The sequence below is a fragment of the Miniopterus natalensis genome, chromosome 19 (genome assembly GCF_054644295.1).
Source record: "Miniopterus natalensis isolate mMinNat1 chromosome 19, mMinNat1.hap1, whole genome shotgun sequence".
Taxonomy (NCBI): Eukaryota; Metazoa; Chordata; class Mammalia; order Chiroptera; family Miniopteridae; genus Miniopterus; species Miniopterus natalensis.
In genome coordinates this window covers 30,036,115-30,051,415 of record NC_142099.1, presented here as the reverse complement: position 1 = coordinate 30,051,415, position 15,301 = coordinate 30,036,115, and the positions used below count along the sequence as shown (strand labels likewise).

At 49.0% G+C, this 15,301-nt stretch overlaps 1 protein-coding gene across 1 annotated transcript; it reads right to left on the bottom strand.

Moving 5' to 3' along the window:
* Positions 1–5,484: 5,484 nt before the first annotated feature.
* Positions 5,485–15,094, bottom strand: PIGR (polymeric immunoglobulin receptor). Its single transcript, XM_016215978.2, has 10 exons — positions 15,052–15,094; positions 14,030–14,371; positions 12,005–12,661; positions 10,432–10,770; positions 9,357–9,680; positions 8,058–8,229; positions 7,548–7,669; positions 6,793–6,924; positions 6,615–6,673; positions 5,485–5,580 (listed from the first exon to the last, which is right to left on the bottom strand). Exons 1-10 carry the CDS (start codon positions 15,092–15,094, stop codon positions 5,485–5,487), a joined length of 2,286 nt encoding a protein of 761 aa, XP_016071464.2.
* Between the last annotated feature and the right edge of the window lie 207 nt (positions 15,095–15,301).

The window sequence follows — 15,301 nt, the reverse complement described above, 5'->3', positions numbered from 1 at the left end:
CGTCCAGACCTTGGCTTGTCCATTCTCTGCCTCCACATGCTACCCTGGGCCTTGGGGTTGGGCCCCAGGCAAGGCTGACACAGAGTAAACGGCAAAGTGGGAAAGTTTACCATCCTCCTTCCCTTGTCCCTCTCTTATCTGACCCCCATCTAAACTTCACTTCTCCTTCCTGACTCAAGGGTTGATGTACGGCTCTGGTGCCCCTACCCCCTGCAGGAGGTCTGATAAGCTGAAGGACACTGATGGAAGGGGGCCTGATGGCCAGACATCCTCTAAGAACAATGTTTAATCAGAAGGGATGAACCCAATGGAAAAATTCAGAGCCCGATGGCAGATAGGGGGAGGCAATAAACCATACCAAATACGCTGGGAAGTGTTCTAAGTCCTCAAGGTAAATTTAATCTCTATAGTAACTTAGGCTTCATTATCCTCCCTGTATCACAGATGGGCTAAGAAGAATATTCCTGCCCTAGCCGGTTTTCTCAGTGGTTAGAGTGTTGGCCTGCGGACTGAAGGGTGCCAGGTTTGATACTGGCCAAGGGCACATACCTCGGTTGCAGGTTTGATTCCCCACAGCCCCGTTAGGGAGCGTGTGGGAGGCAACCAATAGATGTGTCTCTCTCATATCAATGGTTCTCTCTCTTTCTCTCTCTCTCTTCCACTCTCTCTGAAAAGCAATGGAAAAAATATCCTTGGGTAAAAATTTAAAAAAAAAGAAAAGAAGAAGAGTATTCCTCATAAGGTTGCTGTGAGGATTACATGAGGCCAGCATTGCAAAGGCCTTAGCACGGTGCCTGGAATAATGTCTGAGAGCATTGGAGATTAGCCATGGTCCTTAGGTGGAGATTGTCCTTATTGGTTCTGCTTGCTTACTGCATCACCCTACTTTGATCTCCCATGTGGCCAGGCTTCCAAGGGCCATCTCCTGGCCTTTCCAGACTGAAGGCTGAGATCCTCAAGTGGCCCTTTCCATGACCCAACACTGCCCTCCCCATAGAGGGTCCATGAGAATACTGTTGCCCACTGGACTCTCGAGGGAGCCCACCCAGGTAGGGGTGCCTGGCTCAGCATCCTACAGTCCCCTCTTTCCAAGAACTTGGATTGTAAACCTGGCATTCCCAGAGGGAGCTGCTCCAGAGGAACAGAGCTTTGGAATTGTTGATCTTTACAGCAGGTTTCCTTGGGACTCTCTGCTACAAGAAATGGTAGAATTTCAGTAAGTAAGATTTCTCATATTCCTGCTGGCACTTTAAGATTAGAACCCAAATATGTGGGAATTGTGGATGAATTTTAATGTGATTTATCAGCAAAAACTTGGATTTTAGAATATTCACCTTCAAACATTTAAATAGACTTTTGGCTCTAGTGAGGTTGGATTGGTCACCCGTTTCTTCATCAACCTTAGGGTAGGCCTCTAGTTCTAATATCTTACAGCTCGACCATCTTCCTTCCCTTCCTGCTTCACCTCTCTGGCAAGCTGGGGACCATTGCTCTCAGTCTTACATCTTCTTTGGGTGTGCCCTCTGTCTACTTAGATATGTAGTTTTTCTGAGATGATCTTTCATTATTTTCATTGTACAGACTCCCTAGTAGAGCTCATTATTTCAAAAGAATTTGGGGATGGGAGGGTGGGGGGACTCTACTTTGTTTCTTTGCCTTGGAGACCAGCTTCACAGACCATGTCACAACAATCAACATCCCTCTACTGTCCATTATTCTTAAGAGATGTTCTGTCCTGGGTTTTGGGAAAGTCTTGGACAAATATATATGTATTTCCTTTACAAACCAAAATCAACTATTACTATAAACAGGTTCCCAGCCACTATTGGACCTTAGTAATGCATAGTCATTATTACATAATGAATATTTTAAATGAAAAAAAAAATTGAGATAATTCAAGAACTTGAGGAAGATTGCCTTGTCATCAGAATATTTAAGTAGATCTCTAGATGGTTGCTGGACACTGACCATTGCTAGTTGGTTCATCATCAACCCTACAGTTGATTTGTTACTCCCTTGTACTAGGCTGAAAAGTGTCCCTCCAATATTCATGTCCATCTATTTAAATATGTTTTTTAAAATTGATTTTTAGAGAAGAAGGGAGAGGGATAGAGAGATAGAAACATCGATGAGAGAGAGACATCAATCTGCTGCTTCCTGCACAGCCCCTTATTTAAATATGTTTTTTAAAATTGATTTTTAGAGAAGAAGGGAGAGGGATAAAGAGATAGAAATATCGATGAGAGAGAGACATCAATCTGCTGCTTCCTGCACAGCCCCTACTGGGGATCGGGTCTGAAACCTGGGCAAGTGCCCTGACCAGGAATTGAACCTGTGACCTTTTGGTTCATAGGTTGACGCTCAGCTACTGAGCCACACTGGCTGGGCAGAATATCACCTTATTTAGAAACAGAAACCTTGCAAACTAGATGAGGGTGGGCCTTAAATGCTATGACTGGGGTCCTTATAAGAAGGTCATGTGAAGACACAGAGAGACACACAGGGAGAATGCCATGTGGTGATGGAGGCAGAGATTGGAGTGATGCATCTACAAGCCAAGGAATGCCAAGGATTGTTGGCAACCACCAAAAACTAGGAGAAAAACATGAACAGATGCTCCCTTAGAACTTCCAGAAAGAGCCAGCCCTATCGACAACCTGGTTTCAGACTTCTAGCCTCCAGAACAGTGAGAGAATAAATGACTGTTGTTTTAAGACACCCAGTTTGTGGGACTTTGTTACAGCAGCCCTAGGAGCCTAATATACTCCCCCAGTTGGTGATTTTTTAATTTATTAGTATTCCATGTTGGCTATAGAGCAGCTTCCTTTTTCCTAGAAGGGTTTCTCTGTCCAACATACTGCATAAGAAGATTGGGGAGTACGTTGTTATACTTACTATCACCTATTGACAGTGTCAGTCAAGAATAGCATAAATTGTCTGCAGCTTTAGTGACATACCTTGGCTTTTGGTTCTAGGGACTGAGATGGGCTGCACTGGTTCATGATTGGCTTGCAGGTTATTGGCATTAGTACAGATGCTGCACCTCAATCCTCTGCCCCAGGCATGACCCTTTGATGAGTCAGAGCAGCTTTCCAGGGGGAAAACGGTGATAGGTTTTGACACACCTCGTAGTTTTGGTGCTCCTGGAATGATGTGCTCTCCTTCAGGAGAAGATAGATATGTGTCCCCATTGTAGAGAACAGAGAAATATTCCTGACAGCCACCTCTCCTTACCAAGGGGGCACCCAAGGCTTCAGACTGGGCACTGCTGTTGATGGGGCTGGAGGGAAGACTGAGGAGGCCTGATGTCTGAGTCCTGTCAAGGGCAAGCTTAGGAAGCACGGGGCATCAGAAGCATTATGTTCAAGGCCAGGGCAGAAACAAAGGTTTTGCCCCACCTCAGGCAGTATAGAAGGCTAGGAAGAACTCTCTTCCAGACAGAACTCTCCACACACAGAGGCCCTGAGGAAGAGACTGGAGTGGGGTGGGGGCTCATAGGATATGACAAGTTTCAGTGCCAGAACTTAGGAATGGCCTGAGTAGACAATGAGGTCTTTTATCCAATCACTGTCCCCCAAGAGACTTTCGATCAACTGTTCTAAAACCCAAGCTACCCTTTAACTAGCTTCTAGGTGATATTCCTATGGAGGGAGTTTATTCATTTGGTAACTTGAGTTTTGATGAATAGCCTCTTGATCTTGTAGGATACCCCATAGATTCAAGGTCAAGTATTATATGGACATTTTGCCAAGATTTTCTTTTTAATGCCTAAGAGGAGCACTGGTTATACCTGCTTCCAGTTTATTCCATTATAAATAGTCTTAATTATGTTCTATAACAGAGCTTTGGGGCCTTGAAGATTATTCTTTGAAGATAACCTTGGTCCCACTTGGAGGGAGTTCTGTGTCCTACTTCAGCCCAGTATTGGAGATGGAGGAAACTGTGGTTTAGATACTTGTCATGGAGTGCTTGAAAGTGGGACCCAAGCAAACGTCTCTGAAAGGGTTTTCTGGGAAACAGAGTATGGGGCACAAATGCAGTCTGAGTCTCTTTGGTGGCAATCATGGTCTTTAATTATTAATTAAGTCACATTTTTGATTTGTTAGCAAGTGCCTGCTGATTGAGGTACAGAGCTCAAAGGAAAAAGACCCTCAACCTTAGCTCTTTGGAGATCAGCCCTTCCTTTGCACCATCAAATACCCTCTTTTCTTCCCTTCCATTCAGAACTCTTCAAATATAGGGGTTATGAGAGTTTGGCCATTCTCTTATCCTCTTAGGTCCATGTGAGCGACAGAAAGGGAAACGGTGTCTTCCCTGAGGTGAGGCCTGTGAAAGACCAGCCTCCATTCACAGTTTTGTCTCCCTCCACCTTCCCCTCCCCTCCTTTCAATCTTCCTCCTTGTTCTAAAACTCTTTCACCAGGAGAACAGGGTCTCCTGTAGAGAAATCCCTGGCCAAGAAAATTAGATGCCAAATCGAATTTTGACACTAGTGTATCTCACTTGGTGCCCATGAGCAAACCTCTTCACCTCTCAGGACCCAATTTTTCTCACCTGTAAAATATTAAGAATATGTATTTAAGATTTGTTGTATGTATGCCCATGTTTCATGACCCCTAAGGCCTTAGGACTCCAGACATTTTATGATTTCTCCCAATATGGGCAGAGAGGTGAGTACACCTGATGAGGATTTCAAGTCACAGCGAGTACAATACACTGAGAGGACCTGTGGCTACCAAGGTCTCAGTGATGTCTACAGAAAGGCTGCAGGCTGGGTGTGCGGCCTCTCTATTCATGCGCCTAGCAGAGCGCCTGGGTTCTGATGAGGATTCAGATATGTATTTTCTTTTTTTAGTTTTTATTACTTTATTGACTTGAGAGAGAGAAAAACATCGACTTGTTGTTCCACTTATTTATGCATCATCGGTTGCTTCCTGTATGTGCCCTGACCGGGGAACGAACTCACAACCTTGGTGAAATCAGGATGACGCTCTAACCAACTGCGCTCCCCGGCCAGGGCTCATATACATATTTTCAATGAAGGAGAGAAGAAGAAAGGATGGATGGCAGGGAGGGGGTGAGAGATGGAGGGATGGAGTGAAGAGGAGAGTCCCCTGGACATCCCATAATACGGGAGCAGAGACGCCCTGAATGGCCCTCCTTTCTAAAATTAACTCTCACCCATCCTGAGTTCTCTGTTTTTGTGACGAGGCCTCTCTAAAATTCCATTCTCCATCCACATCTTAGTTGTCTCATTAGAAATAAGTTCCCTCAGGTGGGAACCCTTCGGGCCCCCTCACCCTCAAAGGGAATGAGGCCAGACTTGCGTGCCACTGAGGAGGGACTCGCACGCTCTCTGGGGACAGTAGGAAAAGCCTAGGTGGGGGGGAGTGCAGGCGGTGGAGCCCCGGGGCTGAGGGCCCTAAGCATCAGCATGATTCGGAAGGTGATTGTCAAGGGTGGAAGGAGGAGGCAGCCGCTCTGCCTAGGCTTCGCTGGGGCCGTCCTGGACGCTGGTCACCATCTGGTTGGCCTGGAGCAGGAAGGCGGTGTGGGCCATGTCAGCTTCCTCCTTGGAGGACTGAGGGGGCAACGGGAGAGGAGTCAGTGTTTGGGGCATTCACTCAGTGGGTGGGGGTCAGAAAAAGGGGACCCTCTGAACAGCCTGAATTCATAATTGTGGCCCCAGCAACCCAGGCCTGTGGGGACGCGCTGTTCTTGTTCCAGCCCCCATGCTACCAACGCGGGCTAATCTTGAGAAACGGAAAGTTGCAGCTTCTAAAAATACCTCCCTTTGTCTCACTACCTCCTTCCGACACGTGGAGTGGAACCCTCTGTTGCCTGGGCCTGTCCCCGGAAGCTCTGCCCACACAGTTCAAGATGGCAAGGGACCTAGCTTGACATCAGCCACAGTGGCTCAGTGGTTCAGGTTTCTCTTTCTCCACCAGCCCAAACACAACACAAGGCTCGAGGGGAAGACTCTGTCCAGAACCAACTCATTCCCCCAATTGTTCCAAATGCTGGGGACTATTTCTGCAAGGGAGCATAGATATGATAGATGCTATCACCTTGAGATTAGGGAGGCACAAGGGAACGACAGTAAAACAGGACCCAGAGGCAGGAGGCCTCCGATAGGATTTCAAGTGGGGAGGGGCATCTAGTGACTATCAAATTGCCCACCACCAGTGAATGTTTTCCAGACCCAGGCAAAAGGCTGGTCGTGAGCAAACTCTCAAGGGAGGGTGGGTGACATGAAGTCCATGGGCCCCACAGCCCAGGAGGAGCACCCGCCTAATCACCAGCCTTTGACACTTGACCTTCCCACCTGTGGCAGGATGTTTCCCGAGCTTGCCTCCCTCCTCCCCAGCCTCCCTCCCTCCTGCGAGTTTGCAGCCTATAATCATAGCCCACCTCCAGCCTCTGCCCCACCGCATCAACGCCACAACCAGTAAAATACATCTCAGCTTCAGCATTTCTCCTGAACACCGCTCACCTCCCCTTCCCTGCTCTGACATCAGCCCAAGCTAGGTAGCTTTCCCCCATGTCTGACTACAGCCCCCATGCCGCATTTCCTTGTCACCCAAGGGAGGTCTCCTTCTCCCTCCTCACCCTTACCCTCTTGGCCTTCTTGGGCTCATCAGTGTCCTTGATGTCCTCAGTGGTGGCCGAGAGCTCTGTGTGAAGAGAAGGAGGTGAATTAGCCCTCACTAGCCTCCTATTCCCACCTAGCGCAGAGTCAGCTCTAATTCTTGCTCTCCAGGGGCTCAGGCATCCTCTCGAGTGAGGGACATACCATCTTTTCCTCCAAGAGATGTCTCCTGAACAACCGAAGAGGCTCCCATGTTGTCATTGGCTCCGAAATCCCTGGAGCTCTCCAAGTCCGACATGCTAAAGTCTGTCCTGTAGCTTCCAATGGAAACCCGGTCTGTCCAGGAGAAAGAGGAGTTGGTGTAGGGACGGGGCTGGGGACATGTGAGAGCAGGACATGCTGCTTCTCTCAGAGGCAGCCCCGCGGGACAGCTAGGGGGGAGGGTCTCTGGTTGCTCATCTCTGACTAGGACCCAAAGCAGACTGGCAGTGCTCTGAGTCTCCTCCCCAGTCTCTTTTCATAAATAATCAAGACTCAATAATCCTTGACCTATTTGTCACTCTGTGACCTTTCAATGCCCAGCACCTTGTCTTGTCTTCTCATCAGCCTCTGAGGTGGTATTATGATCCCCGTCTTGAGCCACGAGGTAGGAAATGGGGACACCCAAAGTCCAATCCAATTAGTCCTCAAGCCAGGCTGGAGGTGCGGGCTCCCCAGCATCCTGCTTTCCTCTTTTTGGCAGCCCCGCCTCTCACTTTACACCTGAGCAATCGAGGATGGCTTTCCAGAGACAGTATTTGAACAGCAGCACTTAATATAAGTTTTGGGTACCGGCAGGTTTATCTTCCCCCACCCTGCTTTCCCAGGACCCTTTCTTGAGCTTATAGAAAGAGCAGGAACCACGGCAGCCCCCCGCCAAGGGGTTGGAGGTGGGGAGCACGGAGCATCCTGGGGCTCACCAACGTTCCTCCTGTGTCGGGCTCTAACAACTGCCACCGCCAAGGCCCCCAGTGCCAGCACCAGGGCCAGGGGCACAAGGGTGGAGACCAGCACTGTGGAGCTCCCTCCTTGTCCTGCAGAGCTGGAAGGAAGGGGGGGTTAGCCACTGAAGAGGAACCTGGGTGTCCCGCGATGTGCTGGCTCTAGCTAGGTCTTCCTCCCAGGTTAATCCAGTCTGTCCTCTTGATAGAACCCTCTAGCTCCATTTTTTTCTAAGAAACCCTCCCAGACAGGGCAAAGGCAAGTGCTGAGCCTTCTCTGCATCCCAGGCCTGGACGGTAAACACTGCCCCGGCCACGGGAGAAGGCCCGAGAACACTGGTGGCCTCCCCTGAGCACTAGCAGAGGCGGTGAGGGCTGCCCCCACCATCCGGAAGCTGACAGGCTCTCCTGCCCAGACCCAGTAGCCCAGCCTCAGGTCCTAGTCCTTTGGGATGTTCTCTGAAGGGGGAGCCCCAAATCTTTCCTTACCTGCCAGGATCTACAAGTGCTTTGCTCCTGTCTCCCAGGTCTCCATCATCCTTCCCTGCTACATCTTCTGCAAAAAGCCTGGGACCCTGAATGATGTCCTCAGTGTTCTTGGCACGTGCCTCTATCTTTTGCTTGCCAGGAGCCGCATTCAGTTGGTTGACATCTTGGGACGCTGGAGGGAGCAGAGTGGGGCTGAATTATGGCTCTTACTCTATCTTTTTCACTCCTTGAGGTTAAGGAGTCTGAGGAGTGGGACTTTATTACAACTCACAGGGTGAGAGTGAGGTTTCAAAGCTGTTAAGGTAGGATCCAGGATGACACTAGAAATAGAGGAGTAACAGTCTTCTCTTATTTGTCACAGATGATCTGATCTCTGTCCCATTAACACCAAATTTATTCTTTATTTTCATCTACAAGGCTCCATATCATAGATCCAACTGTGCATAAGGACTGACTGACCCATCATTTAGGAACAGGGAGATTTTTCACATTTTAAAATCCTGCCCAACCAAAGCCTCCTGACTGCAGGGCTGGGTGGGATAGTGCTGCCCCCTCGTGGTAGCTTGGCCCTGGACCCCTCAGTGAGGTAGACCAGCAGGACCCAGACACAGCTGCATTTCTAGAGGGACTAAAAATATCCTGATTAAGGATAGAATATTTCAGATGACATTTTAAAAGAGGTGGGAAATGCAAACTTACTAAAAGAAGTTGCCTTAAATTTTTAAAAAAAAATATCTTTATTAATTTCAGAGAGAGGAAAGGAGAGGGAGAGAGAGAGATAGAAACATCAGTGATGAGAGAGTCATTGATCGGCTGCCTCTTGCATGCCCCCTACTGGGGATCGAGCCCCCAACCCGGGCATGTGCCCTGACCAGGAATTGAACCCCTATCGCCAACGCTCAACTGCTGAGCCACCCCTGGCCAGGCTTAACTTTCTTTATCAGACCTTGTAAGAGAAGGTACCCGGCTATCTTTTGAAAGCCAGCTTTGGCAGAGTGTATTGCACGTGACAGTGACTTGGAAATTTCTCTAAAAAGGAAGATCTCTACATATAGAAAGGTTCTCAAATGGCCTAAAGGGACAACTACAGGATTTATCTTGAAGCTGAGGTTAAATGGCAAGCCAGCTATTTTTTTTCTCAACTTGTGTGTTTATTTGTGATGCCCTTTTTGGAGGGCTGAGACTATGTGGGGGCTAAATCTCCAGGCCCCAGACTCTTAGAGACACACCTGACTCCAAAAAGGCAGGAACCTTTCTCTGGGATCCAGGGGGGAGCAGGCCTTGGCTTTGGAGACTCACCCTTTGCCCTCTCCTTGACCGCCACGTGGACAGCGGTGGTGTCTCCAAATCGGGGGCCATTCTTCACCCCGCACCAGTACCACCCCTCATCGTCCTTGGTGACTGGGTTCAGGATCAGGGAGGTGAGCTGGTTGTTCGGGTCGCAGTTCACGGAGGCCTGCCTGGAGCCCTCCTGTTGGCTGGGCAGTGCCTTGCAACCTTCGTTGCTCCACTTGCACCAGTATTTCTCGTAGGAGTAGAATTTGCAGGGCGAGCGGCAAGGCAGATTGAGAGTCTCTCCCAGCCAAGCAGTGGCCTCCTTGGGTGCCTCGAGGTTTGGCTCTCCTGGAGCAGGGAAGGAGGGAGAAAATAGGCACAGAAGTTGGCACTGGGGACTACAGTGTTGCAGGGAAATGACTGTTGTGGGGACCTTGGTCCACAGCCCATTTCCTCTTTGGACAGCATTGTAAATAATAACATTATACTGGATGCATAAGAAATGTAATTGTGCGTCTATATAATAATTATGATGAGTGACCGCCACCAATCAGTCTATCACAGAACATGGAACCTTGCATGCTCGCTTCAGTTTGCTTTCTTTGCTCTTTTCTGAACTCAATACAAAGAGCTGTGCTCCACTTCAGGTAGGACGTGCTGTGTGTGGCTGTCTGAAGAGCGAAGGCCGGGTGCCGGGAAGGGTGCCTGCTGCGGGTATGAAAGCGTGACCCCTCCACAGGTGGGCTCTCTCCCGAGGTCTGTCCCTCCAGGGGAGGGAGGTAGGGGAAGTGGAAGGAAGAGTGGTTGGGGGTTGATGCTGCAGCTGACTGGAGCAGTCCTGGGCTGCCTCCCTTCCCTCTTGCCCCAGTTCAGCTCTTTTTTTTTTTTCAATCCTCCCCCAAGGATGCTTTTCTATTGATTTTTTTAGAGAGAGAGGAAGGGGGAGAGAGAGAAACATCGATCGGTTGCCTCCTGTACATGCCCCAACCAGGAGTCAAACCTGCCACCTGAGTATGCGCCCTGACCAGGAATCGAACCTGCCACCTTTTGGTGCACGGGCTGATGCTCCCCTCAACTCAGCTGCGCAGCCAGGGCTTACCCTCAACAATCTTGAGCTCCACTGGGAACCACCAGCGAGTGTCACCGCTGGTCAGACACCAGTAGAAGCCGGCGTCCTGGGCGGTGAGCTGGTTGAGAATGACTGTGTAGGAGCCGTTGCCAGGCTCTTCGTGCAGGGTGAGCCTGCCCTCGTAGGGTTCGTATTGCTTCTCATCCAGGCCCTCGCTGCTCACCAGCAGGGTGCAGTCACTGTTCTCCTTATCCCAGCGACACCAGTGCTTCTGGCTATTTCTGTCCTTAGGGTTGTATGGGCAGAGCATGGCCACAGAGCCTCCAACCACACCTTTCACCACGGAGGGACTTCGGGGGATCCTCGTGTCTAGAAGGGCAGAGATGGGATGGGAGAACAGCAACATGGTCCGAGCAGGCTCTTCCCCCCGGTTTCAGGCAGGGTGGGCGTAAGGGTCAGACTCATCCCCTCCTCCTTCCCAGAAAATCAGAAAGACTCCTAATGTCACAGCGCCTGTAGCTGGAGCCGCCCAACCAGAGCCCCGTAATCTTCACCACCAGTCAGGACTTTGTGTTCCCTTCGCCTACCTTAGCCTGAGCGGACTGGAAGGAAATGAAGGGGACACTATCTGCTCCTCTCTTGGCTCCTTACGAAATCCTCTATATAAGTTTTTGTCTGTTTAATGGCTTGTCCCACAAAAATAGACTGATGGATTTTCTCCAAATCAAGAAACTATATTTAGAACAGCAGGATTTAAAATATAAACTATGTAGCACAGATAAGTTTAATTGTCGAGGACCCTGAGGGCCTTCTCAAAGAGAAGTACAGCCCTTCTCCAAGAAGTTCACACTGAGGTTCAGTGAGAACCTGGGTGACTGAAGTTGCTGAGGAAGGTGTTAAGGACCACAAGCTGGATGGAGAAACGATGCGAGCCCCTTAATAGGTATGAGGGTAGTGACAGTGAACTGTAAGTACTGGTTTCTTGCTTCTTACGAAGGTAACTCTGTGCAGAGTGCTCCAGGGTGGGAAGGAGCAGGGATTTAAGTATTTCACCACATTGATGGCTCGCTGAAGTAGAGCTAAGTAAGCCAGATCTTCCTGAATAACTGTTAACCCTAAGAGCTGTTGGAAAGGAAAATTTAGAGGCAGGGCCATGCCTTCCTGGGAAAACTTTGAGAGCAAGACAAGGCACTCCTTTTTCCATCTGAGTGTAAAGCATGAGGTGCCATTCGGCTGAGGGTCAGGGAGAAGGGACAGAGGGCCCTGCAAGCCCTGGGATTCCATGTTACGTCCTCACTGTGGCTCTCTGAAACCCAGACAATCTACAAGTCTTGCTTCAATCGGGAGCTTCACTCTCCTCATTTCTATTGACCAGTGACAGCCATCACCATGATGACAGAGAAGAATTAAGCGATAACACAAGGCAGGGGCTGTGTTTCCTAGCTGTCCTGGACCGCTGCCCACATAGCATCTAGCTCCGGGCTTGTCCGGGAGCGGATATTGTTGACCGGCTCATGACTATTAAATAGACTCACAGGGAGTGAGCTAGGCTGTCACCTGCCAGATCACCTCACCTCTTCTCTCTTCCCTTCTCAGGTCTCACCTTCATTGATGAAGAGTTGCCAAGGCTGCATGGACAAGCCTTCCTGAGGGCCACCAGTGGCGTGGGCCCCACACAGGTAGCTCCCTGCGTCTTCTTTCCTCAGGTCAGCAATGTGCACCTTGAAGAAGGTTTTGTCCTCAGGAGCAATCAGGATCCTTCCCTCAAAGGCCTCAGCCATCTTCCCCTGCGTATTGACGACCACTTCGCAGGCTTTCCCTTTGCTCATCCGGCACAGAAATTTGGTTAGAGTTTCCTCCTCTGGGCCCAGGGTACAGGAGAAGATCACTGAGCCCCTCAGGTCTCCATAAAGCAGCTGAGGCTCCGGCTTCAGCACGTGCAGGTAAACATTGCTTCTGTCATTTTTATTTTTAGGCCCAGTCTGGCAGACATACTTCCCTGCATCACTGAGCTGGAGTTGCTTGATGACGAAGATGAATTCTACTTGGCTGGTGCCCATAATAGAGATCTCAACTCTGTCCTTGTAGTCGTTGTCCACATACTCAGTGGTGTCGGCGACTAGGTAAGGTTCGGCGCCATCTAACTCCCTGAACACAGACTTTACCTCCATTGCATTCTCACGCTTGAAAGGGCATTTGATGGTCACTGTTTTGCCCAGTTTTCCTGTATAAACTTGAGTGCCATTTAGGAGCCCAGGACCTGCAGGAGGAGGGGCGGGAGGCAAGTTGTGATTTCAGTTTCTTGGGACATTGGACTACTCAGTTACTCAGTGTTCCCAGTGAGGATCTGGGTGTGCCTAGCATCTGGAATGTCCTCCCCAGAGGGACACTGTCAGGATGTCTCCCAAGGCCCAGCTTTACTGCTGTTCCATTCATGAAGCCTGAATCTCTCCCTCTCCTATGTTCGTTTTTTTACTTACATCTCTTTTTACTTATCACATACACCCAGTGTTGTATAGAGTTAATTGTGTTCCCCCCAGGCTGGAAGCCCCTCGGGGGCAAAGATGCTTTGCACGTGATTGACTCCCATGTAGGACCTAACACGATGCCTCTACACAGTAGGTGTCCAAATTAATATGTGTCGAAATGAACAGATGAATGTAAATACAAGGGGGTGGCTTTCAGTGTTTTATGAGAGAGTTTCTAAAACTTACAACAGTCTAAACACGGAATGTACTTCTTTGTGAAGTAATGAATTTCTGCCATCTACAGTATTGGACCAGAGGCTGCACCCCCATTCTCTCCAGTGCTCTTCTGGATGTCCTATCGAGGGTCAACTCTAAGCTCTCCTTTGCTCTTATGACTCTGATTTTATGAATCTCCATGACCACCTAAATGAACTCTATTCGGTCCACAGATTATACTAAGCACATCCCCAAAGAGCAAAACATATCTTTGAGAATTTCTCCAAATTTCCTCCTTAAGACCTTTCTATTTTAATTTCCCTTGATTATCTAAAATGCCCTTGTCACTGAAACTTTGTCACAAAAATCCCCCCCCCCCTTTTTCTCAATTAGAACAGGCTTGTTCACAGGCCCATCTCTTCAGAGCCCTGGTCTTTGGGCAAGAACTGGCCACATATTTTATGCTGAGAGTGTTGATGAACTAATGGATCCCGGGTAAAAAAAATGTATTTTCAAAGAAGCCTTCTGGTGACCTGAGGTCTTGACCTAAAGGGTGCACTTGTGGCAGAAATTTAAGGATCCCTCTAAATCTCTCCCTGCCTTTTCTATGTCCCTCAGCTCATAGACCTCCTGTACCACGTGCACCATACACAACAAAAGTTGTCCTCCCGATGCTCTTCTAAGCTAGGGCCTCAGTAAAACCCTAAAATGTACTAGGCTATGAAGACCTAGAAAGGTCTATCCACCACCCCCAAGTAGGTGCCATCTGTCTCATTCTCATGGTCTGTTATGAAAGGTCCTTGCCTCCAGAGGCAGGAGGAACCGCAGCCTTCCCCACCTCATGCTAGGATACCCTTGCGTCTCAGAACATTCTTCCTCAAGCCCTCCCATTGCACCCAAGATGATTCCCACTCACTTTCCCACAGAAGCCCAAGGATCCTCACCTGGGAGGACCTCCAGGCTCACATCAAAGGACAGGCCTTCGTTAATAGTGCCCAAACCACACTTGTAGCTCCCAGAGTCACTCTGGGTGAGATGGCCAATGTTTACCACAAACGTGTTATTCTCTGGGTAGTTGGTGATACTGGCTCTGCCCTCGTAGCCCTTGGAGACGTAGCTATCCGAGATGAGGGTTGTGCAACGGCCCTTGGCTCCCTGCTTGCACCAGTACTTCCGAGAGTGCCGGTTGACGGAGGCGTCTGGGTAGTAGCAGGTGATGGACGCCGAGCTGCCTTCCATTCTGCTCATCTCCTGGGGACCAAAAATGGGACTCTTCATGGAGACCACTGTGGGGACAGAGAACAGAAGTTTTCTGAGGCTGTGGGAGGTAAAGCCTGCTGAAAGAATCCTGATAGCCCCCCTGGAGGAGATGAAATGTCCACCTAACACATGGGCCTTCTGTGGATTATTTATGTGTACTACAACTAGACAACTGCTGCTGTTGGGTAAAAGAATTGATTAATCACTATTAAATTTGAATTCTAATTTATTAATGACAACCATTCAAAGGACAATGAAATGAAAACTTATTTAATGATATCCCTTGTTTATTAAAAAAACACTTGTGTAGGGTGCTATACTTTTGCATGTGCTGTCTGTCTATTATTTCCTGATTTTTCTAAAAATGCTTTCTAGATTATTATTTTTTCCATATAAAAATATTGAGAGCCAGAAAGGACAAGTCATTTTCCCCAAACCCCATTGCAACTCATAGAGATGTTTGGTTCAAGGTCAAGGTCTTGTTATAATTCCCAGTGAAGAGCAGACCCTGGCCTTGGAATGAGGAACTGCCTTTCCTGTTCCTGATCCCAGCCCATTTTCAGAAGAGGGTTTTCCGCATCACCTGTGTGATGCCTCCTCTAGGGAGTGTACCTTCTGAGAGGGGCATCCCTGGGGATGGGCCTGATCTCAGTGTCCCCAGGGAACTGGATCTTGCAGGGAGTGGGCTGGGGCCTGGCAGACGCACCTGGGAGGACAGCCAGCAGGCAGGCAAGGAAGAAGAGTGTCATTGTTGGTGGCTCCCTCCGGGCTGTGTGGCCCAGGCCAATTTCTTGCTTGGATGCTGAAAAACAATAGCATGAGGGGATGAAGCGCCTATGTCTTCCAAGTCTGCATGACCTTAGAGTCTCTGTAACACCTGTTTGGTTTTGTATGTGCAGGTAATGGACATAAATCCTATTGAGAGAATGAATGGCTCCACCTTTCCCATTAGAGCT

Bases quoted from the DNA above. Each gene is read 5' to 3' on its own strand.
- PIGR (XM_016215978.2), bottom strand. From the start codon at position 15,094: ATGACACTCTTCTTCCTTGCCTGCCTGCTGGCTGTCCTCCCAG. The intron at 14,372-15,051 runs GTGCGTCTGCCA...CTGTCCCCACAG, and splicing joins CCTGCTGGCTGTCCTCCCAG to TGGTCTCCATGAAGAGTCCC. The intron at 8,230-9,356 runs GTGAGTCTCCAA...TGCTCCCTCCAG, and splicing joins GGTCAAGGAGAGGGCAAAGG to CGTCCCAAGATGTCAACCAA.